General features: G+C 49.9%; 1 protein-coding gene across 3 annotated transcripts in view; it reads right to left on the bottom strand.

Moving 5' to 3' along the window:
* SPEN (spen family transcriptional repressor) overlaps positions 1-27,002 on the bottom strand; it is a 69,334-nt gene extending 42,332 nt beyond the window's left edge. For all 3 annotated transcript variants that reach the window (XM_069874852.1, XM_069874853.1, XM_069874851.1), the window contains exons 1-3: positions 26,889-27,002; positions 8,588-8,908; positions 4,818-5,294 (exon numbers count right to left, since the gene is read on the bottom strand). In XM_069874852.1, coding sequence (XP_069730953.1) covers positions 4,818-5,294; positions 8,588-8,908; positions 26,889-26,971 — 881 coding nt within the window. In that variant the 5' untranslated portion in view covers positions 26,972-27,002. The remainder of the gene's footprint in view (positions 1-4,817; positions 5,295-8,587; positions 8,909-26,888) is intronic.
* Between the last annotated feature and the right edge of the window lie 76 nt (positions 27,003-27,078).

Genomic DNA, 27,078 nt, shown 5'->3' with positions numbered 1-27,078 from the left:
CTCGGCACAAAAATATCCCTTCAAAGATAGCTGAACATTTTCTGCCTGTGCTCGATTTCAAGAAACCCGACACGCTCCCAAGGGTAATAAAAAAACCCGTTTAAGAGGCTGGTCTCGGTTATATTTAGATGAGAAGCAGCGCAGGCTGACACGAACAGAAACGCAAGAAAGAACAAAGTGAAATCGCTCGGCAGTCGGTTAACAAAAACCTGAGAATATCTGAGCTGGATTTTTTAATTTCCCTTCCCCTAATTCACACGTCGCCGTGCAGAGGGAACATCAAAGCGGCACGTGGCTTTGTGTGAACAAAAGGTAAAGATGACGCGTTCCACCTGGCTCTGGAGGGATTTACTTTGTGGTGACTGAAATGACTCTGCCATTTCTAAATATTATTTTTTCCATCTCCGCCTGATTCTTTTTCCCAAACAAACAGCCGTGAGCTCCACCCCGTCGTCCTACCAGACAAGATTAAAAACATTCAGGTGATCGCAGGGCAAAATTTATGGGGAATTATCGCACGGATTCTTAAATAAAGACCGAGCAGCTATGTTTAACCTCCTTCTTCCCAGTTTTTCGTCTGTCCCTGGCAGAGGCATCTCTCAACCCACTCAAACCCCCTGAATCCCATTCTAAGTCAGTGATTCATCGCTTAGTGGCAGACAAACGGCGCAGAAAAGAGGAGATGAAGACAATGGTAGGGAAAGGTTTGCATTGTGTAATGAAACTACGTTCGCTTTTCTCCACTTTCACTTCAGTTGTTCAAACAGGCGAAGAAAGTCCCCAGCACAACAAATCCACCACAGCCTCCATGGGAGCCTGTTTTTCCCATGATTAAAATTCTCTTGGCAGTGTTTTTCATCAGTTTATTTCAATATTAAGACATATAAAATAACACGTACGTATGCCTTTCCAACTGTAACTCGCTGCTCCAGAAAGAATCTCATCACAGAGAAACCTAAAAACCAAACTCTACTTGCTTTATGAAAGCCTTGCCCATTTGTCATTAGAACTGGAAGTACAGCTCTCACAATTATCGAGAAAAATCCATTTTCAGACATCTCTGTGGAGCTTCTCACCCTCGCTGTAATCCCACACAACGCGAATGACCGTGCTCTCCTAAATCCCACTGGAAATCACGTCACTTTGTGTCTAAGCTAAAGTTGCTTTTTTTAATTCCAGAGCAAGATCTGTTTTCCATTCCAAGCTATAGGAAATTATTCATCTACCCGACAAATCCTCCAGCATCCTTGACATCAGACAACCAAATGAGTGCTCAAAAACCAAATTAAAGGCATAGAATCATAAAATCACTAAGGTTGGAAAGGACCCACTGGAATATCAAGTCCAACCAAAGGCAGCGACAAAAGGAAACCTCAGGTCACTTCTCTGTAAATTCACACACAAACACAGTTTCCATTTCCACGCTCTGGACATCACCTATAAGAAACCAGAAGGACTTTGTCACTCCCATCTCCGTGAGGTGCTTCGCCCCGTGCCTATAAGAACAGAGCATCCTACTGCTCGGTGCCACATGGTTCAACAAGGCTTGGAAAAACCTTGGTCAGCACACGGAGCAGTGAGAAACATGTCCAACCTCTGGACGTTACAAACCTGAATAACAGAGCATGGACATTCTTGCGCAGTGGAACACCTCAACAGCAGCCCAGGAAAGAGAATTTTCTACTAAAAAATTTTTTTCCAGGAGGCTGGGCCAGGCACCAACAGAATCTGGTTTGCTTCCCATGGGATCACACAGCTTCCATGCATATTCACCTTCTTCCTTGACACAGTACAGAAAATACACTTTCTAATCTATCACCAGTGGCATATGGCTGGATCAACGAAACGGAGAAATTAAGGCTTCTGGTGGTGGAAAATTCAAGGTTTTTACTCTTTAAAGGTGACAAAAAAAACCCCACCGACCCTCTTCCACAACATGGGTGGGGAATGAGGAATCTCATGTTAAGATGACTTCCGAACACCAACTCTCCCTCAAATCCACACAGGTGATGTGGCTGGAGAAAGTGGCTCCTGCAGAAAGCGTCTACCTTCACCTAGTTCCCCACCTCAGCCCAGGGGGCAACAAAATCCACCACATAAAGCCCTGCTTCCAAGAACACGGGTTATTTTAAATCGTGTCCATCTTGGCCTTGTGTCCTGCACTGCTCCCTTGCAGCTCCCATTACGGATCCCTTGAGAAGGCCTCAAATATGCATTTAAAGCGAAGTGCGGCTGAGATCCAATACAACAAACCCTGAGTCTTTTTGAAATAAAGGCTTTTCCTGTTATTTTTAAATGACCCACAGAGCATCTTTCCCCACGTTATGGTCCAGAACCCTCTCCCTTTAATGAAAGCCATGTTTACTTCACAGCACTCCCTGGAAATCACATGGAATAAAGCTCAAACTTCTATTTTCACAGCACCCGAAGGACGGTGCCACGCACAGAAATGCTCACAAGTGCTCGACGCCCACAAGCTTCCACAGGCGCCAGTGTTTGTCCCCAAACACTCACAGGGCTCCATAGAAGACCCACCTCTCTAAACACAAGTTGTTTTGGTTTTCCACCCTGCCAGATGAGGCAGACAAACACCACAAGACCTGAGTGACAGAGCTCTCCGAGACGTACCAGTTGAGAAGAGCTCAGGGTCAGAGACCTTAATAATTTCATAGCGTCATAGAATTGGCCGTTTCCAACGGAATAAAACCATAAGAGGATCTCCAGTTTGCTAAACCCCTGAGAGATACCACGGAAATTGCAAGAAGTAATTCTTCTTCAGGCAATAACAAACCTTCCTGAGTTGTTCCAGATAAATCCCGCTCTGGAAATGAAATATATATATAGGGAATTTGGGAAATCATGCTGGTGATAAGACAGGCAGAAATTACTAGCCAGGGTACAGAGATGCTGGCTCAGGAATGTGAAACCTGAACACGGTGCGCAGAGGTGAGAGCGCCCAACACCACGGGGTGCGAGAGGCTCCCACCCCTGCAGCGCTAAATTCAACACGTGTTAAAAATTAAACAGAAAAGTCCACTTGGGCTTTAAAAGACTCCAAGGCCAGGTGGGGTTTTGCTTTACAACGTAAAGATATCATTGAATGTTACGGTTAAACAACATACGGTTAATATCTAACTCATTGCTTGGAAACACATAAAACTCCCCTCTGATCTTTCAAATGGAATACACCATCCACCAGATTCCATTCCTCGCTCTACTGGATTTGAATTTACTGTATTAATAAGACAAAAAGAGCCCATTTCCCTTTCCCCCCTGAGTTTCCTCATCTCATTTACCGTTCCTACGACACGAAATTGCCAAGAAAACGCAATGTGAGAGCCCAGCAGACACTGCTGATCTTGTGATTAGCTCTTAAATCTGCGAACCACTGGGATGGCATTTGGACTCTCGGATTCACAGCAGCATCGCATCCTGCCTCAACATCCCAACAATAACATTTTATAAGTACCATGAGCCCTTGGACCCCCTTCCATCCGCTCCGCGGTGCAGAGCAGAACCACAAGAGAGGGGTTTTCTTTTCCAAGCCTCTCAGTGTAACTACCTGCCACTCCTGGGTGGTTTTGGAGACCTCTGGCAGCCTCACCCATTTTCTGTAAGCTGTAGTTGAAAATGTGTGACAAAGGGCTGTCCTTAGCGAGGTGCTAAGACCTCACTAAGAGAGGTGTTAGAAATAAACAACCCAGCCCAAAAGCCCTCTCAAATATTCCAGAGGTGCCTCTCTCTCCAGCCAAGACAGGACCAGGATTTCTAAATCCAGGAGGAGAAAACAACAATGGAAAGCAGTAAATCAATCTTTGTAGGGTTCTTCAGTCAGTGGGGGTGGGAGACACAGAGAGGAGAAACCCATGTCCTCATCCTCACTTGCGCAGCTCACCCCTCAGCCGTCTCGCCCTGCCGGACAGGCCAGCATTCCAGCAGGTAAGGTTTTACAGGAATAACGACCGTGATTAGAGCGGTACCAGGGGCAGAATTCCATCCATAGGGATCATCGAACGCTAAGCATTTAATATACCAATAAACTTATTGACTTAGCGAATATTTTCAGTTTTGGAAAAGAAACAAACCAAGCACAGCACAATGACAGGTGCAATGGCTTCTTGGTTTCCACACTTCGGGTGGATTTACTCTTAAAAAGCCAAACGTAGGAGAGGTATTTCACCATAAATTTTCAGCTTATTCAAAGAACTCCAGGATTAGCTCCACTACTCTTTCTCCCCTACACGGAGTTCATAAAGCCACACCACTACAGCACCACCGACAGCAGAACCAAAGCCACACGCGCACCTCTAGGAAATACTTGGATTTATTTTTGTTCAGTCCTTCCAAGCTAAAACTGTTGCTGCGAGGCAACAGGGGAAAAATGGAACAGCAACATATTGATCTTTTAAACACCAGCGGTGATGGGGAATGGGAGGAAACGGGCCACTAATGCTCATTTCCCGAAGTATTTTACACCGTGTCCTGTAAAAAGCTGTTGACTTTAACATTTGCTTATTCCCTTCCTTCAGCGCATCAAATACCTGTTCTCCGAGCACTCAGGGCAGCAGGGGTGCCTGTACACCCCTGCCGTGCCCAGTGAGCACCTTAAGGATGCATGGAAAACAATTAAAACAGCAACAGCGTTCCCTTCAGATCTGTTTCCTGCCAACTTCACCTTTCTACGTTTCACACCGGTTTACTTCTACATCAACGAGTAACACCTTGCCACAAAACACCTTCGATTTCCACAGCCTGGGTTCACAACTCCTCGAAGAACAACGTGCAAAGCCCACGGGTCGGACAGCACCGAGCCTTACCTGTCGCTGCTGGTACTGCTGCTGCTGCTGATGGAGTCGCTGCTGGAAGATCTGCTCCGGGATCCGCTGCCGCTCGGCGAGCGGGTGGGTCTGGACGCCTGGCTGGCCAACCGCTGCGGCGACTGGGTCCTGGACTGGGACGAATGTGGCGACCGACTCCTGCTGTGCTGGTAATTCCTCTCCGGCCTTCTGCCTCGTACCTCCCGTGTAATATCATCCCTGTAGATATCCCTGTGTACCACACTGGGCAATGTAAACTGCTCCCGGGCCCTAGGTTCGTAACGGGGGTCATGAGCGTCAAAACGGTTTGGACTTCGGCTCCGAGAAGTGTAATAGAGCCCGTGTTGTAAGGTCCGCTCCCGAGGATCTCTATAGTAATCCTGATCGTAATGTCTCGTCCGATCAAATCCGCCCGTCCCCCGCTCATGGTGTCCATAGGCACTATGTTCATAAGCACGCTCCCTGTTATCTGAAGCCCTGTGTTTAGGAAGGGGGAAAAACACGCTGTCAGAAAGGGAAAGCACGACCGACGGCAAATCATGCAAACATTCACATCAGCGCTCAACTTATTTTTGCGGCTGCTGCTCCGCTAAACAGCAATAACCTATCAAGCAAATACTGACAAACTTAAAAACGTTTTACTGGACTCCAAAGTTATATTCGTATATAATTAAGCTGAGCAATCGTTTTATTTTAATCACAATATGGGGCTTTCATGACCAGCATCTTGCCTGCACAGGAGGAAATGCTGCTTTCCAGCACAGAATCCTCATTTAAGTTGCATTTGTGTTTTTCTATTTCCTTTAAATTCAGTAAACAAGGAAAATTTCACGTTTGGGAACATTACAATCACATTTTTCCCTTCCCTCCATTTTTGCATCAGAGATCATTCTGGAATTTGGCAATCACTGGAGCTCTTCCGGCTCCGGCTCCTGCAAAAATGGCATCGCAGGTCGGGCTGTAGCCATGAAAGCCTCCGTGCAAAGCATGACCCAGAGGTAAGAAGCTGCTTTCAAAAGGGGTAGCACAGCCCATAGAGAAGGGCCAGAAAATCAGGGGGTTTCTTGTTGCTGTTCTAAAATAGTTCATCCTCTTAGAGGGAATTCTGCTTGTATCGGACTGCTTCGCTCGACGGCATCGAGTTAAAGCCGTGCACCCTCAAACACCTCCGTGACTGATGTCAGGATGTTAAACTGTGAGGGCGCAGGCCCCAAAAAGCTACCGAGACCCTGGGCAAGGAGGACAGATTGAATTTGCCAGCGGGGGCTTCTGTTACTATCGCTGCAGCCAATTTCTTTCTGCACAAGCGCACGACGTCCCAGTAGCTCAGGCCCAGTTTTGTTTCAGTTTTGTCTCAGTCTTTCACACATTCTGTGTCGTGACTGAGGAAGGTTCTGCTCCGAGAACAGCAGCGCGGCCTCTCCAATGGAGGGACAGGAACACTGATGGTTCAGAGAGCATCACCAACGATTTCGTGGTCTAATTAAGACAAGGGCCGGGACGGTGCGTCCAAGTTCGTCCGCAAAATGAAAGAGCAGAAATGATTACTGTGAATGTTTAAAAAAATACTCGCAAAATTCTAACTATGTCAGGGTAGCCAAAGTTAATTTAAAAATTTAATTATCCGCCTTGTGAAGGACATCTCAACCTTTTTTGTTCAGCCTTCTCTCTCGGATTCTTCCTTTGGAATCAATTATCAGTCACTGCAATCCCCTGCATCCCAATAACCCAGTTCCGCCTCCTCCTCTCCCTCACGTGGGTTTGTCTGCTCTTTAAAATGGCAGAAAAGCTTCAGGTGTATTTTATAAACTGAAAATGGGATCTGTATCTTTTTTGATAGCATCCCAGGAAGTTCCTTCCGTTCCTTTTCCAATGAATCTCTAGATCCTTAATCCTCTAAAGGTATTCAGCCTCTGCTGTTAAATTACAACTCATTTTCCAGCTTTCTACAGAGCCGGCTCATGGTTTGCCTGCATTTTTTCTCACAAATTACATGTAAGGAACTACCTCGCCAGTGCGGCGGAATGTCGTTATCTCATACATCCGCCCGAAATCCATTGTTGCTTCTCTATTTCCATTATCTCTTGCTCGCAACAATGGCATTTTGAAGGATATTTCAGGGTCTGGCACAGAACCGTCTCTCTTTTTTTCTCCCCTTTTGAAGGACCAAGATCAACAATTTCATAACCGATTGCATTTAGCGTCCTACAAAGTGTTAATCAGTGAAAGCTGATTTAACGAGGTAAGAGAAAAAGCAGTATTTTCTAGAGGGTTACTGCTATAGAGCTGACGTAAAAGAACAGAGTCCTTCTCCATGAAAAGGACACAAGACAGACAGAGGAGCTAGCAGAGCTGACAATCTATCGGCTACAGTGCTTTTCGATTTATCTATTAGTGCTAAGGACTACTGGAGTTAGTGGAAAGAGAGGGTCGGACTGGGTTAGGAGAGGGGCTAATATACACAGGGCAGGACATACCAACCTTTTCCACGTGTGGAAACACGACCTATATTCCCAATTAAATCTAGGGAGAGAATTGTGAACATAACTTCCCCAATTTGGGCCCCTCTTACAGGGGTAAATCCACCTTCTTAATGGGCAAGGGTCTCAAATCAGATTTTAGATGAACCAACAAGAAAAAAAAATTAAAAAAATCTTAGTGACACGACAAAAAAAAAATTCCACGGGAAGGAAGCAGTCCCAGACTGAAACCGTAACTCTGAAACCCCCAGACTTCTTTCTTGAGACAGTAGGCACTGAAATAGATCCATTATTTAACTTCCAGCCCTATGTCTGAGAGGAGCAGCTGGGAGCAGAGGGCCCGACGCGCGCGGGCGCCGTCGCAGCTGGCCAGCGGGTCTCCTCCAGCCGCCTTTGTAACCATCCAGCCCAGTCACTTCCCACTGGCGTATCCGGAGCGCGCCACGTCCTTAGAGCTAACGTGTTTAATGCGCAGCAGCAAAGAGCTGTGTACGAGACTAGATAGTAATCCACTCCCCATGGCTACTGGCGTCTCAGCTGTATACCATCCAACTCAAGGCTGTAGTTCTTATCCCAGCATTAAAAAAAAACACTATAATCTCCAAAATTTAGTAATGTCCATCATCTCTTTTTGCCAATACCATCAGCAAGAATAATCCCAATAACTTGGAAATGATGTAGATCCAAAATGGAAACATCACAAGCTGCCTTCGGTCTTCTCCATCCAAGCGTTATTTCCATGGCTAAAGTGGTGTCGGTAGAATCCAAGGGGCTGCATCGTTAAAAGTCTACTAGGAATTTCGTGGTGACAATCCAATTAACATACCAACTGCGTACAGTGAGAACTGAGAGCTAGGCATCAAGTTGTCACCGAATTTTAGGTTCTAGTATTCCGAAGATACTCCACAGAGAACTTCGCCACATGTTGTAGAGTAAGATAGCTCCATCTGGCAGCAGGGATACATCCGAGCAAGGCCTTAATATTATCCAAGAAATGGAATCGTTACGTCTAGAAAAGAGTAACTCCAATATCGATGCTGGCCAAAGGAAATCTTCCATCTTAAAACCACCTTATTTCAAGTGTAGATATCCAACCAGCTGCGGAAAACATCCTCTATGGATCCACACGGTACCAGCCACTGGGATAGAAATCACTTCCGTTTCCAACCCAAAATAGGAAGCATAGATAATTCCCAAAATTTTAAATCCATCTGGGGGCCCTAGATACGAGTTTGTGTTTCTCACCACATCAAATACAAAATACCTGCCTAGAGAAACCTTGGAACTTACCCATCGAGTCTCCGCTCATAACGTCCTTCCCGTGCATGAAGCGATGGGGGGGGGCCGTAAGTGGGCCCCCCACCACCTCCTCTGAACCCAGAAACCTCTCTACTACGAGATGCTATGGAAACTGTATCATCCAATCCCCGAGCAGCACTGGGAATGGTTCCTGGTTCATTATAATCCGTCCGTAGGTCTCTATCGCCCATTTTGTTGACAGAGTTGTGTGCCTTCTGCGCACTTTTGATGTCCACAAAATCCACAAACGCTGCCACTCCACCTTCTGACCCCCTCTTAGGGAGGATTTTGACGCTTTCGACACGTCCATATCTGGAAGAGAAGCAGAGCAGAGCACGTTATTAGTGCTGGCAGGAACAGCCCCATCGCCCCCCGTAAACTCAACAGCAGCCTCAAGCCGTTCACCCTTCTCACACGGCAGGAAAATCGATCTCAAAGCACGGCAGAAGCCCGAAGACACGCTTTCAAAAGGCCGTTTGTAGAGGGGTGAAAGCCATTTCAATGTTCCACCACGAAAGTGAAAACTGAAAACAGGGCACTGTGGAAGCGCGATCGCCACCAGCACCCCCGGCCTAAATTCCCATCCATCCCACAGACCAAGCCGCACGCCAGGGAAGCCGAGGGAGCGGGACCCCATGCTCCTCGACACCTGTCAACGACGGCGACACAGGCGCTTGGGGATGAGCAAATGTCTGCGAGAAAAATGAACACAGACCCGTGTGCTCACAGAAAACACAATCCAACGTCTTCTAATAACTGCCATCAAATCAGAGCAAGAAAGGATAAAACAAGAAGTGTGAACACAGCAACATTTTGAAGCTGCGAGAGCTGCAGGTCCCAGTGTGGTTGCTCGTTTCCCTCAGCCGGAAGACACTGAGCGGAACAGGCAAGGGCTTTAACCCTTAGCCCATGGCAGGGAGAGGCAAAAACCAGGCTTGTGAATGTACGGTTAGGGGAAAGGGATCCAGAAATCAAAAACAAATCAAGAAACACTTATAAACTCTATGAAGAATTATTGCCAAAGCCATTTTCTCTTCGGGAAGGCAGCGCAAGGCTGCACAGATGTAAGCAGACCTTACCAGAAGAAGCCGTTTTCAGCCATGAACACAGGGAAAAGCCCACCTGAGGAGCACTCACTGTCAGAACCCGCACCTGGCTCTGCTCCGTGCAAGCCTTTCCATACACCACACCATCTCATCACCCAGTCCCTGAATACAGTTTGAGAACCTGCCTCACTGACTGCTGGCTCCTCATCCCGACCTCACCCACTGTACTCTATACACAAACCAGGTGGGATTTAGAGCACATGTTCCTCTGTTTATACTCCTCGAACGTGGCACATCCTTCAGGTCAGCAGAAGCGAGGCCTAGAAAGGCACGGCTGCTGACGGGTGTTCCTGCCTCTGAGCTCTCCGGAGCAGAGTGTGCTGAGGTTGTACTCGGGGTACAGCATGGTGACGTTCATTCTCACGAGCTCCCTCACCTCCGACACCAAACCAATGCACTGGTTCCTCTTTATTCTAATTAAAAGCAGCAAGGAGCAAATAATGGCGACTGGTACGGCAGGAGAGATGTTTCTCGCTGTCTGCACTCTCCTGGGGCTGGAAAAGGTTCTCTCGCCTTCAGGCAAGATTGAGAAAGACCAGAAAAGTAGAGGATTTGTTAATAAAATGTGTGTGAGGAGAAAAATGTCCTAATTGGATGTGGCACATGTAAAGAGAGAAGAAACAGGAGAGGAAAATGGGGGAAGGAAAACAGGAAAGGGCCTATTTGAAAATAATGCTCATGCCACAAGTGAAAAACATGAAAAGCCATCAGGTATCCCAGTCAGCATCAGCCTTTCCCGGGTGTTTCAGAGCCCAGTCTCTCCAGCGAGATGGAACCGGACCATGCTGTGACTCCCAAACCCACGGGCTCCGAGTTTTGTGGTGACAGCAGGGCCTGCTCAGAACACGTCTGTCCCTTCGTCGCGCTGCTCACATGCTGCATCTGGCTACACGAGCCCAGACTTTGCCTTTGGGGGCTGGGGAAGAAGTATCCTAACGCTACTCCCAAACCCCCGGATCCGAACTGTCCTTGGACTGCAGCCCCCAGCCCGCTTTACATGAAGCACTGCCTGCCAGGGACACCAGAATGGGCTCCAACAGGCTTCCTGCTCACCAGCCTGTTGGTTCTTTCATCCCCTTATTCTGAAACCCTAACACACACGTGATTATAACGCACCTACAGACCTCAATTGTTTTTCTTCTGCTGCAGAAGACCCAGGAATGTGCTAAAATATTCAAACATTCGAGCTAAGGCGGCCCAGAAAGCACAGAGGATACAGAACATCAATGTAAAATGCTCCTCACGTACCAACAAAATCACCCAGCAAACACACAACTCTTCATTTTTATATTGGGAAAAGTGTGCTTCGGTTGCCATTAATTTAAAAGATTATTTACTTTATTTATGTTCCTAAATCTGGAATGGCTGGGGGAGGCTCCTGCTGATTCCACTGCGGCCCCGGTCCTGAATCATCCCACTGGGAGACAGCGCGTTTAATCCGTCCATTATCCAGCTACAGCCATGGACGCTGCGCTCTGGTGTCCTGCATCGTCCCGGACAAGCGCCACAGATAATCTGTGACAATCGCCTTTGCTGAAAGCGAGGGAGGCAGGGGGAGGAGAAAGGGAGCAGGGGGGGATGAAAGCAAACCGAGGAGGAGAGCGCCCTGAGTATTCAAGGACAGCTGCCGGGAGAGGAAGGGTTGCATTCTCCTTGCCCCACCGCCGTCCTGTGATTACACACATCCTCTGGTCCCCCACCGCGAAGATTAATCTGTCTGGAGATCCGAGCCGGCCCCACCCGTTGGCGCCTCTCCGAGCTGCTCCCGTCTTGGCAGATGCTGCCGGGAGGAGGACCGCAGCGCGGGGAGAGGAGGAGAGCTCCGCAGTGCTGCATCACCAGGGTTTACTGCAGCAGAACGAGGCATGACAAGAACAAACAATCCTTTCTGGAGGGCTGGGGGAGGAGAGGCGGTGATAACGCCGTGTTTCGTTACCCAGATCGCAAGTTACGGCAAGATGGAGGCGAACGCGCTCCAAAGAGCAACCTTTGTCCGGATCCCGAGGGCTGGGAAGAGGGGGGACAAAAGCCAAGAGGAGGCATCGCCGCGACCTTTGGTAGCGTCCACAGAGTGGCTCCTCTCAACTCTCCCTCCTATCTTTATACCTGTGCGTCAGCCTGTTCCAACAAGGCCACGTTTCGCAATTGCTGGCAGACCCGACAGAAAACAAAGAGGCTCGTTTGCTCAGCGCCACAGACCCACACGAAAACAAGGCTTATGAGTGCCTCTTCCTGCCTGCAACCCTTGCAAATTAACCACTGATTCCACAGCGAAGGCGGCCGAGGCTGCGTTTTGGGAGGGGTGTACAGTTCAGCCAGAGGCAGACATGGCGAGGACGCGCCAGAGTCCTTCTGTCATCAACTCCCTCCACCAGCATAGCCCGATCGTGGCCCCCGGCTGCAAACACAGATCCAGCACCCTTGCTGAACAAAAAAGTTGCGTGGTAATCACTGCTCGAACAAAGCCAGGCTGATCCAGGTTTTCAGACAAAGGAAAGGAATTCATAATTTTGGCATTATCAGTTTATTCGCTGCAGATCAAAGCACTTCTCTCACCAAGCAGTTGAAACGTCTCAGCTCGTGGCATGGCTGCTCGGCGTGCTTCCCTGGCTCTCCAGCCCTCCCTCCTCCTCGGCTGGTCTCAGCAGGCAGCAGGGAAGGGCTGGGAAACACGGCCTCCTCCAACCCCAGGCCAGGCGGGTGCCTCCTCCCCAGGGAGAGTCACCCTCAGCCCGCACGGAGACCGGCACTCACAGCACCCTCGCCTTCCCACCTCTAATGAACCGTTTCATCTCAGATCCTTACTCCAAACATTCGTTTTCCTGCACAGGCTGTTATTCCCAAGCAAAAGCAATTCAACAAAGGATGGACTTGGACAAAGCCAGTCAGCAAACATTGTGCAAGCGAATGATACCAGGTAGCTGTGTTTTATAGACTGGATGGGGTCTTTACAGAATGATCCATACCAAATAGGAAAAGGCAGGTTGAAATCAGGGAGATTCGCTTTTAGTTCAAGACGAATCCCACTTCTCATATTCCTTCCCTGTTCCACTAGCTGAGCTCCCCAGAGCTTGCCGAGACCTTTCATACCCAAACATTTTCATTGGGGCCAAATCTTCTGGGTCAGCCGTATCCCTGTCTACAAGAACTTGGCCACATGTTTATGCCGACGCCGGCCCCACGCACACTGCGGATACGGCTAATGGCCGGGCGCTCTGCGAGATCAAAAGAACGGCATCGGTTCCTGAGCTCGTTCCTGCTCATTACGAACATGATTTGAGAAGATGTCCTGATGCAGCAGGACATGTGAACGTTTTGGATCCGCTTGGATTCACTTTGACTAAAGCCAGCTATCTTTAGCAATTGAAAAGCAGGGAAGATTTTTCTGTGCCGCGCTCAGGCTCCTTCCTCCCGGATTATTATATAACCCAGACGAGCCCCGGCCTGCATTATTCAGTAAAACGCTCGCGCAGCGGGAGGCTTTCCTGGCCAATCGCATTCCTCAGGCTCTGCTGTTATTTCATAACAAAATAATGTGACCTGGAATAATACTTCTGCAGCTGTCTGCTGCGCTTCTCCCTACCCAGAACTCCCTATCAGCCCAGCACCCTGCGCTCGGGCTGCCCCAGCCCTGCCTCCCCCTGCACAGAGCTCCGGGCACTGGAAATGCAGGCATGGAAAGACAAAGCTGCCACAAAGGTGGAGGCCATCGCTGGCTCTGCGGGGGCTTTAGCCAGGCTGCTGACCCTGTTAACTCCGTCAGCATTGGGTCTGGGCTCTGCTGCCATCCTGCACATCCCTTCCCCGACCCGAGACACTGGTGCACCACAAAGATACACGTATCTGCTTCCCATCCATGTCACACGCAGAACACCAGGCTGGAAGAGCAGCAAACCCCACCGTGCTGCAGCAGGACACCGGGCCACGGGGACAGCCACCCCGGAGAAATCCTGCTTGGAGATAAGCGCCAGCACCCAGCAGCACCAGCTCATGATACGAACTGTGCCCCTCTCCTGTACCACGTTCAAAGCGGTGTTCAAGAGTCATCGCTGCAGCTCCTCAGCCAGGAATGCAATGGGGCCTGGGCCCTTACACGGGCATTTGTAAGGATATGGCTGTAACCCATCACAACAGCAGCACTGCCTTAAATAAAATACAGCATAGAATAGTTACAATATCCTCGGCCTAAGGACACTACATACCGTGTTCATAGAATCAGAATGGATCGTGTTGGAAGGGACCTCGAAGCCCATCTAGTCCCACCCCTGCCATGGGCAGGGACACCTCCCACTGGATCAGGGGCTCCAAGCCCCATCCAACCTGCCCTTGAACCCCTCCAGGAAATAGGCAGCCACATTTCTCCCTAATGCCTCACCTAAATCTTCCCCTTCCCAACTTAAAGCCACCCCTCCTTGTCCTATCACTCCAGGCCCTTGTAAAAAGTCCCTCCCCAGGTTTCTTGTGGGCCCCTCTTTCAGGTGTGTTCCACGCTTTGTATTCACAGCCACGCTGTACATGCCACAAAAAAAAATTTACACAGTTGTGATTTTTTTTATTTATTTTTCAGAAAGAGAATTTCATATCAAGAGTGAAACCAGGCAGCTTTTCACCACTGTCAGACCTGAGCAGCACAGCTCCTGGTAATTACACTCTGCTTCCAGTAACGCAAAGCATCAGCTCAAAACCTGGCAATCTCATCACATGCCCAGCAGAGAAGGAAGATTTGAGAGCCTACAGACACCCAAAACCAATGGAATCTAAACAAAAGGTACTGAAAACGCACAGACAGCATTGCTGGGTCTGGGCTCTCGTAGATTTAGTAACCGTTGTTTGAAAAACCCAAATACAGAGCATAGGCAGAGGTGCGCAGGAAAAAGGGGAAAGCACTGCAAATGAACTGACATCTATCTTGATCGAAACAACAAGCAGAATCCAGAATCCTGCAAAATACACCTAAAATCCCCTGTAACCAGCGCGGGAGCTGCCGCTGCACCCTGGGGAATCGGTCAGGGATCTCGAATGCTGAACAACAAATATGGCTGCGGACGCTGCCTGCGCTGGCGGCTGCGCTGCAGGGAGACGCTCGGCAGTGTTTACTGTTTACTCCAAACGCCTCGCTGCGATGGCGCAGTGCTGAGGGCTCGATCCGAAGGCAGCCAGGGCACCAGACCCTGCTCTACACGCCCAGGACACCCAGAATCCATCACCCCAACTCGCTGCAGTTATAACCCAAAATTGAAAACTGGTGATTTGGGATAATGGGGAAAACACGGTGGATATTTATTCAATCCACACACCCTGGAGAGCCTGGCAGCACCGATTTGTAGCACTGCTTGAAATCCCCCATCTTTCCAAATTCCTGAAGAAACAGCAAGGACGAGGGCACCGGCACAAAGGCTGCCAGAAACGTATGGAGCAGGTCCAGCAGCCTCTAGAGGAGAGTCAATGTATGGTGTTGTCTCTCCTGATCCCCAGCTGCTACACTGTGTTAAAGACAGCTAAAAATAAAACACATTAAATGCCTCTCTCATTCTACCTCTCTCGGCACAGAGCTGCTGTTTCTATAACAACAAGAGTGGCCAGGATAGCGTTCTGGATGATGAGGAGTAGCAAAGCTCGTCAGCGAGCCTTAAATCCATACCAGGTAAGGCTTGGAAAACCTTTACCTTCCCAAAGCCAGGCAAAGTTAAAGCCCCTCGTATCACGTGGAGAGCTGGTTCTCAACCCCTGCTGAGAGCAGACCTTGTGAGAGCAGTGATTCAGAAACATGCCCTAATTACCACGCTCCCCTAATTTTCCAGAATGCAATCTGAGACGCTTTAAAACCTGTTCAGAGCAATCTTTATTGGCTCTGCAACCTCTGGGGGGGAGAAAACCAACACTCTTCTGGGCATTCCCTGCAGCCTTACTCCTAGTCATGAGGATCTTCAGGGAAACCTCATAATTCAGGGGCAAAAACCATCGAGCCGGCTGCAGAGCGCGGTCAGAGCGCGTACTCAAGTGGGGTGAAACCTCAATGTGACGCTCCTCGTCCTCCCCTCCTGCCCCACCGCCCAAGTGACTCCAACACAGACCAGCTCCCTTCAGCATCCAGCGGGAAATCTCCCAGCCCCAACCACGAACGGGGGCTGTATTAATGGGACACAGCACATGTTCCTGCCACGCACCCACAACAGCCAGGGCTTTGTCCACCCTCGTAATCCCTCCCCGCGAGATGACAAAGTAGGAAATCAAAAAGCTAGCACAGGCACATTCACCGATGCTTGCGATAGCGCTGATATTGAACAGCTCGGCAGATCAGATAGTCCAGCAGATAACTCTGTGATGAAATAAGCGCTTGCTTCTTGCTTTCCAGCCCAGCTGAGCGCTCCATTTTAAGGCACAAAGTAAGAATGATTGCTAATTTTATTTACGTGTTTATTGCAAAATCGCTGTTCGGGTACTGCTGAGGCATTAATATACAGATGAAATTATTATGTAGCCCCAGAGAGGGAAAAAACAGAGTATTCTGAACTGCCTATTCACAGCTGCCGCTGTTGATAGCCATGATTTCTTCCAACAGCTGATGTACCTGGAGATTTTTCTGCCACCTCCACAACCATTTTGCCGCAGAAAAGCCAGTCCAACACACACACATCAGGTAAAACCTGCAGATACGCCCGCTCCTTGAGATACAGATCAGCTCCACTGCAACACCCGCACAGAGTCCCAGCAACAACTCAGCATGGTGAGGATGACAGAGAGGAGACAAATCCATGCTCCGGACACTGGGACTACACAGAGCCCTGTGGATTAAAAAAGCAGCTCCAGCTTATCCTCAACAACACCCAGCCTTTACCATCCTCACTCGAGTCAGCAGTTCCACTGCCTGCAGCATCCAGCGAGCCCGGCCGCAGGCCGATCCCAACCCAACTGGAACCAAGGGCCTCGTGCTAAATTTCCACCTTAGAGCTGAGCAATAAGGGCTCCTCATCCACACGGCCACCCCAGCCAGCAACAAGGCAGAAGCTCTGTTAATAAGGAACTTTTCCCAGCTGCCACCTCTGCACAATTAAGGAGAAGCCACCAAGGATCCATAGCAGGGCTTCATTGGTATATATGTTATTGAAAAAAAAAAAAAGAAATCAAAGCAGCTTTGTGAGCAGAAATAATGAAGACTCATTTCTCATGGATGCATGTCTCGAGGTCGAATTCTCCAGCGTCCAATAACTGCCAGTTCCCACTGCAGCTTTTCCCACGGTCAGGAACACCTCTCTCCCATGTGGATTCTTTAATGTCTAATAAGGGCTGCACTCTTGCTGCAGCTTTTCTCTCCATGGGGCCGCTAATCAGGTCTCTCTCCTCTATTAAAACTGCTTGTTTTCACAAAACTCAAAGGAACGTCATGTCTCCAAGACTGCGAGTGCCCCGTCACCAGGAAGCACAGCCGAAACCAGCTAATGGGCTCAAAATTTATTAGGGAAGATCTATACACACGGCAAGATCGCATCAATCTTGCTCTGCAAGCAGACGAGAGCAAGCACGACTGTTCATAGAAGCTCAAAAAGCTTACAACAGGCAGTAGAAACTCTGCCTGCTCGGCTGTGTTGTGTCAAGCACAACGCGCTGTGATTCTGTACCCTCCAGCCTACGCAGATGCGCAGCGTCACGTTACTACACGCTAGACACAGAGCCGCTCGGTTCCATCTCCAGGGCATTTTTCTTTCCAGCAAAAGCATCATTGCCAGGTTTGCTTCAAAAGTACTGGTGGTGAAAAGCTCTCTGCAAAGGAATTGCTCAAATCCCTTCGTTTGCGTGGCTGATTTTAGGATTTGCTTTGATTCGATCATAACAATGTGCTGCATCGCTACTGCAGGGGAATCTTGTGATTAATCAGGTTTTGCGTTCTTACATGAAAGGGTAATTCCCCATCCAAGTTCTGCTTCCCCGAACCCTGCTTTCCATGTATTCGGCAGCAGATGGAGGAACATGCAGCGTCATAACAGTACGGTCTCCCCGCCATGCTGCAGAGCCTGGTAAATACGTGTCATCTCGAGGCTTCTTGGCGCTTACCGGTTTCTAGTCAAACTCGAATTTATAACCTCTTCTCCAAGGTTTCGTACAGTTTCCAGACGGTGTTTAAGAGGAAAATGAAGTTTATCCACCTCTTCAACCACCCCAAGTGACAGGAAGGCTTTTCCCCCTCGAGCAACAGCTCAGTTTGAAGGAGTGACCGGCTGCAATTCAGCCAACAGGCTGGACAACTTGAAACTCATTCCAAATCCACAGACTCATCCAAGTCACAGCCCCAAAACCTCACCTGCTCCTCAAAGGGGATGACCTTGAAACCAAGCAGGAAAAAAGTCAGTTCCCAGCCAATCCAGGCTCCTCCGCGACGCCCGGTGTTTAAGCTGGCCAGTCACCCAAACACAGACCTGCCGATGTTGTTTCTTCCAGTTCCTGACTCACCGCTGCCATCACCTTGGAGAAAGTGCTTGTTCCCGTGACTAACCCAGCTGGCAGCGCAGCACCCGGTGCGAGCCAGGTCTCAGCCCAAGGAAACCAACACCCCCCTCCGCCGAGCACCCAGCAAGAGCCAGGCACGCACTCGGAGTTCTGCACAGTGACCGCCTGCGCTCCGGGCGCTTCTCCATGGGCAAGAGAGGAGAGCTTCCCACAGCTGAGCTCCTAAGCCAGAGTTTAATGGTTTTTTCTTCTGATGCCACTCAGAGTTGAGATTTTGCTAAGTAGAGCTGAAAAGAGGCTCGCGTGAACATCATGGCAGTGGTGGTGACGTTCCTCAACATGGATCTGCCAGCTGAGCGAGTGGAAGCCTCGCCATTCCCAGGCACTCAGCAGAGTCTGACCTCGAGGTGCATGGGTGCCACCAGACCTACAGGGCTCTCCCGCAGTCTGGGGAGACAGCAGACACCACACCACCCCACCCTCCACGCAGCCGGGAACATCACTGGAACCACAAGGATGGCTGCTCTCTAGCTCTATGCCATTCTGGTGAGCAGCGTCACTTTTAAATGCTTGTTTTCCAGAATTGGTCTGACAGCAGCTAGGCATGAGCATGAGCCACCAGGAGAACGGACAGACCACTGCTCTGAGCCTTCCTGAGCAGCACTGGGACCAAAGCACGGCGTATCTCGCCATACTGCGACCAGCGGATCGTTTACAACGTCACCACCAACACCGGGTTTATTTTTTAAACATAGCACAGCTTCCCTGCCACAGATACTTCCAAGAAGTTGGTTTGGAGTGAAGGAAAAGACTTCGTTTGGACTGTGATGACAATGAGGGTTCTGTGTGGATCACTAGTGCCCCAGATGCGCGTTCAGCTGCCTTTCCCAGAGCCGAGTCTCACACGCACAAGCACAGATCCCTGAAATCAAATCAGATGTTGATTACGTATACAAGGGAGACACTTATCCATCCCGAGCCTTTATTCTCCACACAGTCAGGATGCTAATGAGGCCGGAAGGCTCTTGTCCTCCAAAGACGACTCCTTTAAAAACACAACTTGGCAATTTATTTTTCTTATTTTGCCCCGTTAAACGTTACAGGTCACCTGCAGCTGCCAGGGAGCCGAAAGAGGGAACACTAAATAAGCCTCTGTGCGTTTTTGGCAGTGCTGCCTGCTGGTGAGGACGGGAGGCATTCACACCAGCGGCCGGAGCAGATGGACCACCGCTCGGTGCTTTGTGCCGTGCGGAAGCGGCGAGCAGCTCGCGGAAGATGTATCCATCGCAGTTGGGGAAATCCATGACAGGGACATTCAGTTACTGTTGATGAATTGCACGGACAGAAAACACAACTGGCTCAGGTTTGTACCTGGAGAAGAACTGAAGGCGATTCATACTTGCTGAAAAAAACTTACAAGCTGAGCTTTTTATTGAGCTAAAAGATCATTTCAAACCCAATCAGATTAGGTACCTCACTGCCTTTGTGATAACAATTTGGTTTGAACCCTGCTGGTATTTCCTACCACATCAGGAGTAACAGAAGACAAGCAAGCTCTCCTGTTCGGGCAGAGACATGTCCAAGAGGAACACACACATGTACACAGTCTCCATCTGCACAGCGTGCCACGGGCATCCAGCAGGGCAGATCATCTACTCCCACTCCTTCCAGAGACTCATCTGGCTCCTCCAGGCTGAGATGAGGGCATGTTCAGGGCATTTTCATCACATTTGGAAGCTCGCACTTCAGATCTAAGTGTGTTCAGAAAAAAAAGTGCTTTCAATTTTAAGTTGCTGAGCTTAATTAAAAAGGGGAAGAGAAAGGAAGCAAAAAAAAAAAAGCTCCCTTTTGTTCTTAAAAGATGCCCAAGTCTTTAAACAGAAACCGGTCATTAAGAGCCTGCTGCCCTTCTCCCATGATTAGTCTGTCTGAGCGGAAAATTGATGGGCCTTTCACATCCGACTTCTGTCACGGTCTCACCCAAGTCACCATGAACGTTTGGACCTCGGACAAGGCAGGAATATACAAAGTACAGCACAGAGCCAGGCACACGCAACGCTACGGGATACGCCTCCAAAAAACCCATCTGGAGAAGGAGGTTGCTTCAACCGAATTCGAAGACATCTCCTGCATGTCCAATCCACCCTGCTGGCTGATCACACCCTGGAATATAGCCCGGCATACTTATGAGAAGCCTGTAACAACACTTGTTCTGTTATTAAAGGACGTTATCTCCACACTGCAGGATTCTACAGATCGCACGGGATGATTACGCAGTGTTAGCAGGTTAAACAATAACTATGGAAATACAGAAACCACCACGATTGCTGGGTTTTAGTCACCGCACAGAAGCCTTCATCACATCTTAACGTATTCCTGCAGAACAGCACCGGAGACATTTCTCAGATGAGGAGACCAGAGCTGCCAGTCTCGCCAGGCAAGGAAAGGAGAAACCCCAGCGCCTACCTTCACCAGTGGAAAACACCACTGACTCGTTAGCTCGGGTAACACAAAAAAAGCAGCTTTTGTCTGATTTTCATTAAGTCTTCAGTCCTCACAACACCACAGGCTCAGTAAAGGTGAGCTTGAGGCTGGCTGTACACCATGAATCTCCATCTTCAGGCTCAACATCCTCCCACGAGATATCTAACTCAGCATGCCGAAGATGCAGCTAAACACACAATCTTATTATGGAGAATAATCGTATTTTCTAGTTTATTCCTCAGCTCGTTGTTGAGGAATGTTTACCCTTGCCATCTTTGGTTTCGGGGCATTCTCAGACCTCAGCAAGTTCACTGAACCTAATAAAAAAAAAACACAAGCAAAATATCTCACAAGCGCTTATTTTTGGTAGCTACCAAAACCGGAACACATCCACCCTGCTGACACTCTGCTTGCCAGCACCTCTCCTGAAACCTCTAGCAGTCTTAAAACCAACTAAGAGGAGGAACCCTCAGTTCTGCCCCTCCCCAAACACCTTCAAGAAGACTTTGGTTTGATATTTGTTATTTCTCAGCTGCCTGCCTCTCCACGTGCCGAAGGCTTCCCGTCCTCTTCTCCACAACCTGACAACAGTGTGAAGCCACTGCATCAGCAAGACAGCCTGCAGTTGCGACATCAGCTCTCAAAAACCAGGCTCCCAAGGAGCCTCAGGTCCATCCTGACTCACAACTCATCCTACATCTGCCTCCTGCCCTCTCCTCATTTGGGTATTTATGTCCCTAAAAAGGATGAAAAGCCAGCCAGCACCTCCCGCCCTCAGCAAAAACAAGGACCTAATTTTGGACACACCTTAAGATGGCATTAAGGTCATTCGCTGCAGAGCGTGCCATGACTTTCTGCCCTGGGAAAATCAAGGAGGGCAAAAAAAGCACTCAATGAGGCTATCAAAACAAATTCAAGCCTTTTCTAGTCCCCTGTTCTAACCTGATGAATGGATTTAATGCCTCTGCCAGACTCGCAAGGACTAGGAAGTTCTCAACATGTGAATCTGCTTCCCTGCCGACTGCAAGACGAGGCACTAGGATTACTTTGCCATTGTACCAAAGGGATTCAGGGCAAGGACAAGAAATACCAGAAGGCAGCATCACTTTGGAGTGGCTCAGCAACAACAGAAGCTGCTCCCATCAAATCACACACATGGTCAGGGCCTTCGAAGAAACTTCAGAGAAGAAACACCACCAGAAAGGTTCAGCAGATGACAGTTTCATAACCCAGTGACACCAACTTATCTTTCCAACGCGGCTCAGTATATAAAACCACCTCACAGCAGCTTAGTGTAAATCCATGCTCTTTGTGGCTTTTCATTAAGTTTCTTTGAAATAATTACACAGGCATTTCCTCGGCCAGTGCAGCATCAACATGCTGCCACCGCGAACGCATGCAAGGAGCAGAGGCTGGAGCAGCTGGAAGATTCATGAGTGTTAAATTGCTGAGGAGCCATTCTCCACGTGACTCAGTCTTGGGAGAAGAATCATGGAATGGTTTGGGTTGGAAGGGACCTCCAAGCCCATCCAGTCCCACCCCTGCCATGGGCAGGGACACCTCCCACTGGATCAGGGCCTCCAAGCCCCATCCAACCAGGTCTTGGACACCTCCAGGGATGGGGCAGCCACCCCTGCTCTGGGCAACCTGGGCCAGGGCCTCCCCACCCTCACGGTGAAGCAGGCGGCTGCAGACAAAGCTGCACAGCACGGGGGCGATGCCTGGGCTGCCTTATGGCGCTCAGTGAGCCATCATTAGGAACAGAATTATTAAAGGCAATCCAGCCAAAAGCAAAGACCAAGCCACCTCCAGAAGCAACAGCAACACCTCCCCAGTGAGCCACAAGCCTGATAAACCTACTCCACCGCAACGCCAACTTTCACTAGGGCCGACCAAGACTCAAGCAGGACTCGTCTCGTGCTTTGCACACCTTTCTTTCTCTTCTGATTCTGGGCAGCTAATTTAATCCCCTTGCCCTAATCTCCCAACCACATGTTGTCCCGTCATCTATGATTCTATGAACTAAGATTACCTCACTGGAGATGCATAAAATGCAGCACAAACAACTCCAACACTACCCAATGTTCCAGATACCACTTCGGCAAAGCACAGGCATGAATACTACATTCACCCTCCCTTCAAAGCCTCTGAACTAAAAAGGCCAGGACCTCATCGGTGAAAATACTGACACTTAAAGGCGATATGAATTGCGGAAGGCAACAGGACTAGTTCATTCTGTTGCCTCACTTCTGTATTTTCCCAAAATAAACACACATCTGGACAGAGATCTCTCTGATTCAGTACAGCCACCCGTGTGTTTGCATCCCACGCGATATCCAAGCATTATTACTCGATCATGAGCAATAAAAGCCTGGGAACACACTTTACTAGAAGAACCGGAGCACTGCTGCTTCCGACTCAAGCCTGTTCCTAGGAAAGGCCCTGCAAGACCTGCCGGTGCCAGACGTGGGAATGGGCTCTGGAGCGCAGCCGCCATGAGCCGGCACGGAGGGCTCTCCTCTCGGTGAAAAGCCCCTGCACCATCTGTCCCAGAGCCCACCAGAACACCTCCACCCCACTGCTCTCCACAGCCGTGCCCCGAGGAGCAGAGCACACAGGGATTTTGTGTTCCCAGCCAGCAAGACAAAACATTTACTAGTGAACTAACAAATGTTTTCTACAAGTTATTGAAAACAAACATCGCCGGTTCTTCACAGAGCAGTTCCTTGGAGCTGCGTTTAAACACAGACCTCTTCTCCTGAAGGTACCCGCTGCATCTCCTCAAACCAGAAATCAGAATGCGCTGAAGCCAGAAAAGCACCTTTTCCCAACAGAAACCTGAACCACTATTTATCTTCTCCGAGACTGCTCTAACCTGCAATTTATTCCTAACAATTCTGAAGGAACGTGTTTGTTTCCTGAAAACCAGGGCTTCTCCCAGACTTGGCTGCCTCTCTGAATGTCTGAATTCCTCTCCAAAGAGGAGGCAGCACACTAAAGCCACACGACTCAAAATTAAGAGGCTTTTACCCCGCTTTGCCCTTTAAAACACCAATAAAGGGACAAAGCCACGTTCTTGCCGTTAACTGGAAGAAAGCACAAGGAGGAGAAAACCCGTAGCAGGCCAGCCCTTGCGCCGGGGACACTGTTACTATATTTAGTCTCCTTATTCTGCAAGCTGCTGAGCATCTGTTCTGATGATGGGGAATGACTTTTTCCCTGCTAGTCAAGACAGCATTAATTAGGTGAACCCAAATGATCGCTACCACCGCTTCCCCGAGCGCCGAATTCTCCTCTCCCATAGCCTAACACGGATTCGCTGCTTATTCCATCTTAACGGCCGATCTCCAATCCTGGCACCGACCGTTTTCGTATCCGGGAATGCCTTAATTGCTCAGTTGAAAGAAAATACAGCACAGTAGGAAGAAGTTTTTAAATAAGTAGGGTTTGGGTACAAATCAGAGAATCCGTAACAATCGCAACTTGTGAAAATGAACACAAAAACCATTCTTTTGCAACTCCCTTTAATATCAAGACAATAGATTGAAAAAAAGGGTTTTTAAAGAAAAAAACAGCAGTGCTTGCAGAAGCCAGATCCAGTGTTCCCTAATTTGAGAGCAGAACTTGGAAGCATTATTTCAGTTCACCCTGAACAAAACCAACCAGGAGCGTTTCACAAAAAAACCCCTAACGTTTCTGAAAAAAAAACCCTACTGTTTCTGAATTCCTCCCTTGGAAGAATTCCGCGGAAGCTGCAATCCCCAGCGAGGTTCCCACGTAACCGGTTAACCGGAGGGGGAGGGGGCACCTCATATCCAGCACGGCTGCCGGATTTTATGATTTCAGAGCCTTCCTTTCTGCTCCTTCAAAACAAAATGGTAGTTACCCAAACTTGCCCCTAGCAGGGATGGTGCCGGCAGGATCGCTTGCGCACCGGCTTTAATGTGGAAATGGCAGCTTTTCTCAAGTGGAAAAACACACGCTTGGAGCGCAGAAGATTCAGGGGTAACACCACTCCCGGCCCTCGGAGTCGAGATTCGCAGGGATACTCCCCAGTTTCTCCCCCATGCCAGCAGCTCAGCCTCTCCACACGCTCTTCGCCCTATTCCAGGCTGGGGGATGGGTGGGAACTGGGTTTCGCCAAGCCCAGCTCCATCTGAAAAAGACTTTCTCTCCAAACTAAATTCTCCTTTCCGTGCAGGGAGCCTTCCACATCCCACCCCGGTGCCAGGGCACCTGCTTTCCCTGTGGATTCAGCCACCAGGCCACGCAATCCTTGCGCACCGTGTCCCTTCCCCCAGGCTCCCACAGCATACAAAGGAAGCCTTGCTCCATTGTCCACCTACGGCACCTACGCAACCCAGCCCCAAGCCCAGCAGAGATGCCTCCACCGCCACAAATACACAGGGGTTTTCCTCCCCAGAAAAGCTACGGTCATTCCCGCCGCTCGTCCAGATGTTTCGGAGCTCGTCCAAATGTTTCAGAGCGCATTTTTCACCGTGTTTACTGGCGTGGGATCAGCCTCACCCGAACACGCAAATCCCGGTTACCGAGCAGGGTTGGGGAACAGGGAGCGATCACAACCTGAGGGGGGAATCTCCTTCCCAAACCTTCGATGGGAACTCACAAAGGTAAAAACAACCAAAAGAAGGTCATTAACGATTCCGCGCCTGCGATTTTTTCCCATCCATCTCCAAGCAACAGCACCATAGCAACTTTTTCCCTGTTTTAATACATCTCACAAAAGGAGGAGGACTGGGCAAAATAAGACCCAGGAATGTCAATTTTCCACTTCCGAGTGTCTATTCCTTCCGCCAGCTATGCCTGGAATTACACAAACAACCCCGGCGCGGGATTTCTCTCCCGATCTCTGCGGCACTGGGTCACGACACCGGGGGGGACCAGAGGGAGCCCCCAAACAGAGCCAGGGACGGAGCAGCGATTCCAGGCTTGGCAAGAGGAAAAAAAAGAAAACAGCGAAGGTGAATTAAGCCAGGGGGGAAGGAAACGGCAAAGGTGAATTAAATCAGGGTGGGGGAGAAACAGCAAATAAACCACGGGGGAAAGAAACAGTGAAGGTGAATTAAATCTGGGGGAAGAAACAGCAAGAGTGAATTAAACCGGGGCAACTCCTGAGCACAGCCCAGAGCGGGCTCTGCCGCCGCAGCTCAGCCCGAGGGAGGGATGAGCCCCCCGAGCCCCCCAGCAACGGAGCCGGGGACCTTCCAACCCCCCCCAGTGTCACCACATCTATTTTTCCCATGGTGACTCATTATTAAGGACGCTACGATATTTTTCCAACGCTGGAAGATTAAAGGAAGCTTCACAATCTCTGTTTTGAGGGGGAGGTTAACCACCAGTGAGCTGAGCAGCCAACGCTGGGCTTCGTTTTCTCCTAAAAACCAGTTTCCAGCGCGGGGTGCCGGGCATCAACTTCGTGCGAGAGCATTTCCCGAGGAAAAAGGTGTCGCTGAGGCGGCGGGGGAGCAGCCTCTTCCTCCTCCTCCTCCTCGCACGAAAACACGAAGAGAAAGGTAAAAAATACCACACAACCGTGCGAAGAGCCACTACTTCCTTAGGAGAGGGACTGATCCCTGCGAGGAAAACACCCAAACAATGCACGGAGGAGCCCGGCCGGGGTGGTTTTTCCCCTGGATTCTTGCGATTTTCAGGAGTTAGGATCGCAGCCGCGGTTCCCCGGGGCTGGGGGGGATCCGCGGGGAAGGGAACGTCGGAAAAAGCGGGGATACGAGGTAAAAAAAACCGCTAAAACTCCAAACGACGAGTGTTTTTTCCCCCGGATTCTGTGCTTTGAGGGAATCACGGTCACAGCTCCGGCTCCTCAGGGCTGGGGGGATCCGCACGGAGGGAAACACGGGGGATAAACCGCTCAAACTCCAAACGCTGAGTAACGAGAGCAGCGCCGCGGGACGGGGTTTATTTGCTTCCCCCGGATTCCTGTGTTTTTGGGGAATCACGATCGCAGCTTCGCCTCCCCCGGGGCCGGCGGGACCCGCGTGGAGCGGGGGAATAAAAGGAGAGAAACGCCGAAGCTCCGAAAGGGCGAGCAGGGCGGGTTTCGCCTGGATTTTGGGGTACGGGATCCCCCGGGTGGGCGCGGAGGGGGAACAAACGGCGAGAAACGCCGCGACTGCCAAGGGCGAGCGCGGCCGGGACGGAACCACGGGGAAACGGCGAGAAAACACACACACGCGCACACACACACACCCCGCCGCGGCGGCGCCGGGCGATCTCACCGTTTGAAGTGCTCGATGATCTTCTCCTCGCGCACGTTCTCGGGCAGGTTGCCCACCCAGAGGTGCCTGGTTTCGCGGACCATGCTGGGCGGGCGCGGGGCCGCTGCGGCCGCTTCTCCTCAGCCCCCCCGGGCGCCGCCGGCCCGCACCATCCCCCCCGGTAAGGGGGGGGGGCCCGCCGCGCCTCACC

Source organism: Phaenicophaeus curvirostris, chromosome 22 (genome assembly GCF_032191515.1).
Source record: "Phaenicophaeus curvirostris isolate KB17595 chromosome 22, BPBGC_Pcur_1.0, whole genome shotgun sequence".
In the NCBI taxonomy this organism is placed as follows: domain Eukaryota; kingdom Metazoa; phylum Chordata; class Aves; order Cuculiformes; family Cuculidae; genus Phaenicophaeus; species Phaenicophaeus curvirostris.
Note: the sequence above shows the minus strand (reverse complement) of the source record. Positions and strands in the feature narration are given on the sequence as shown.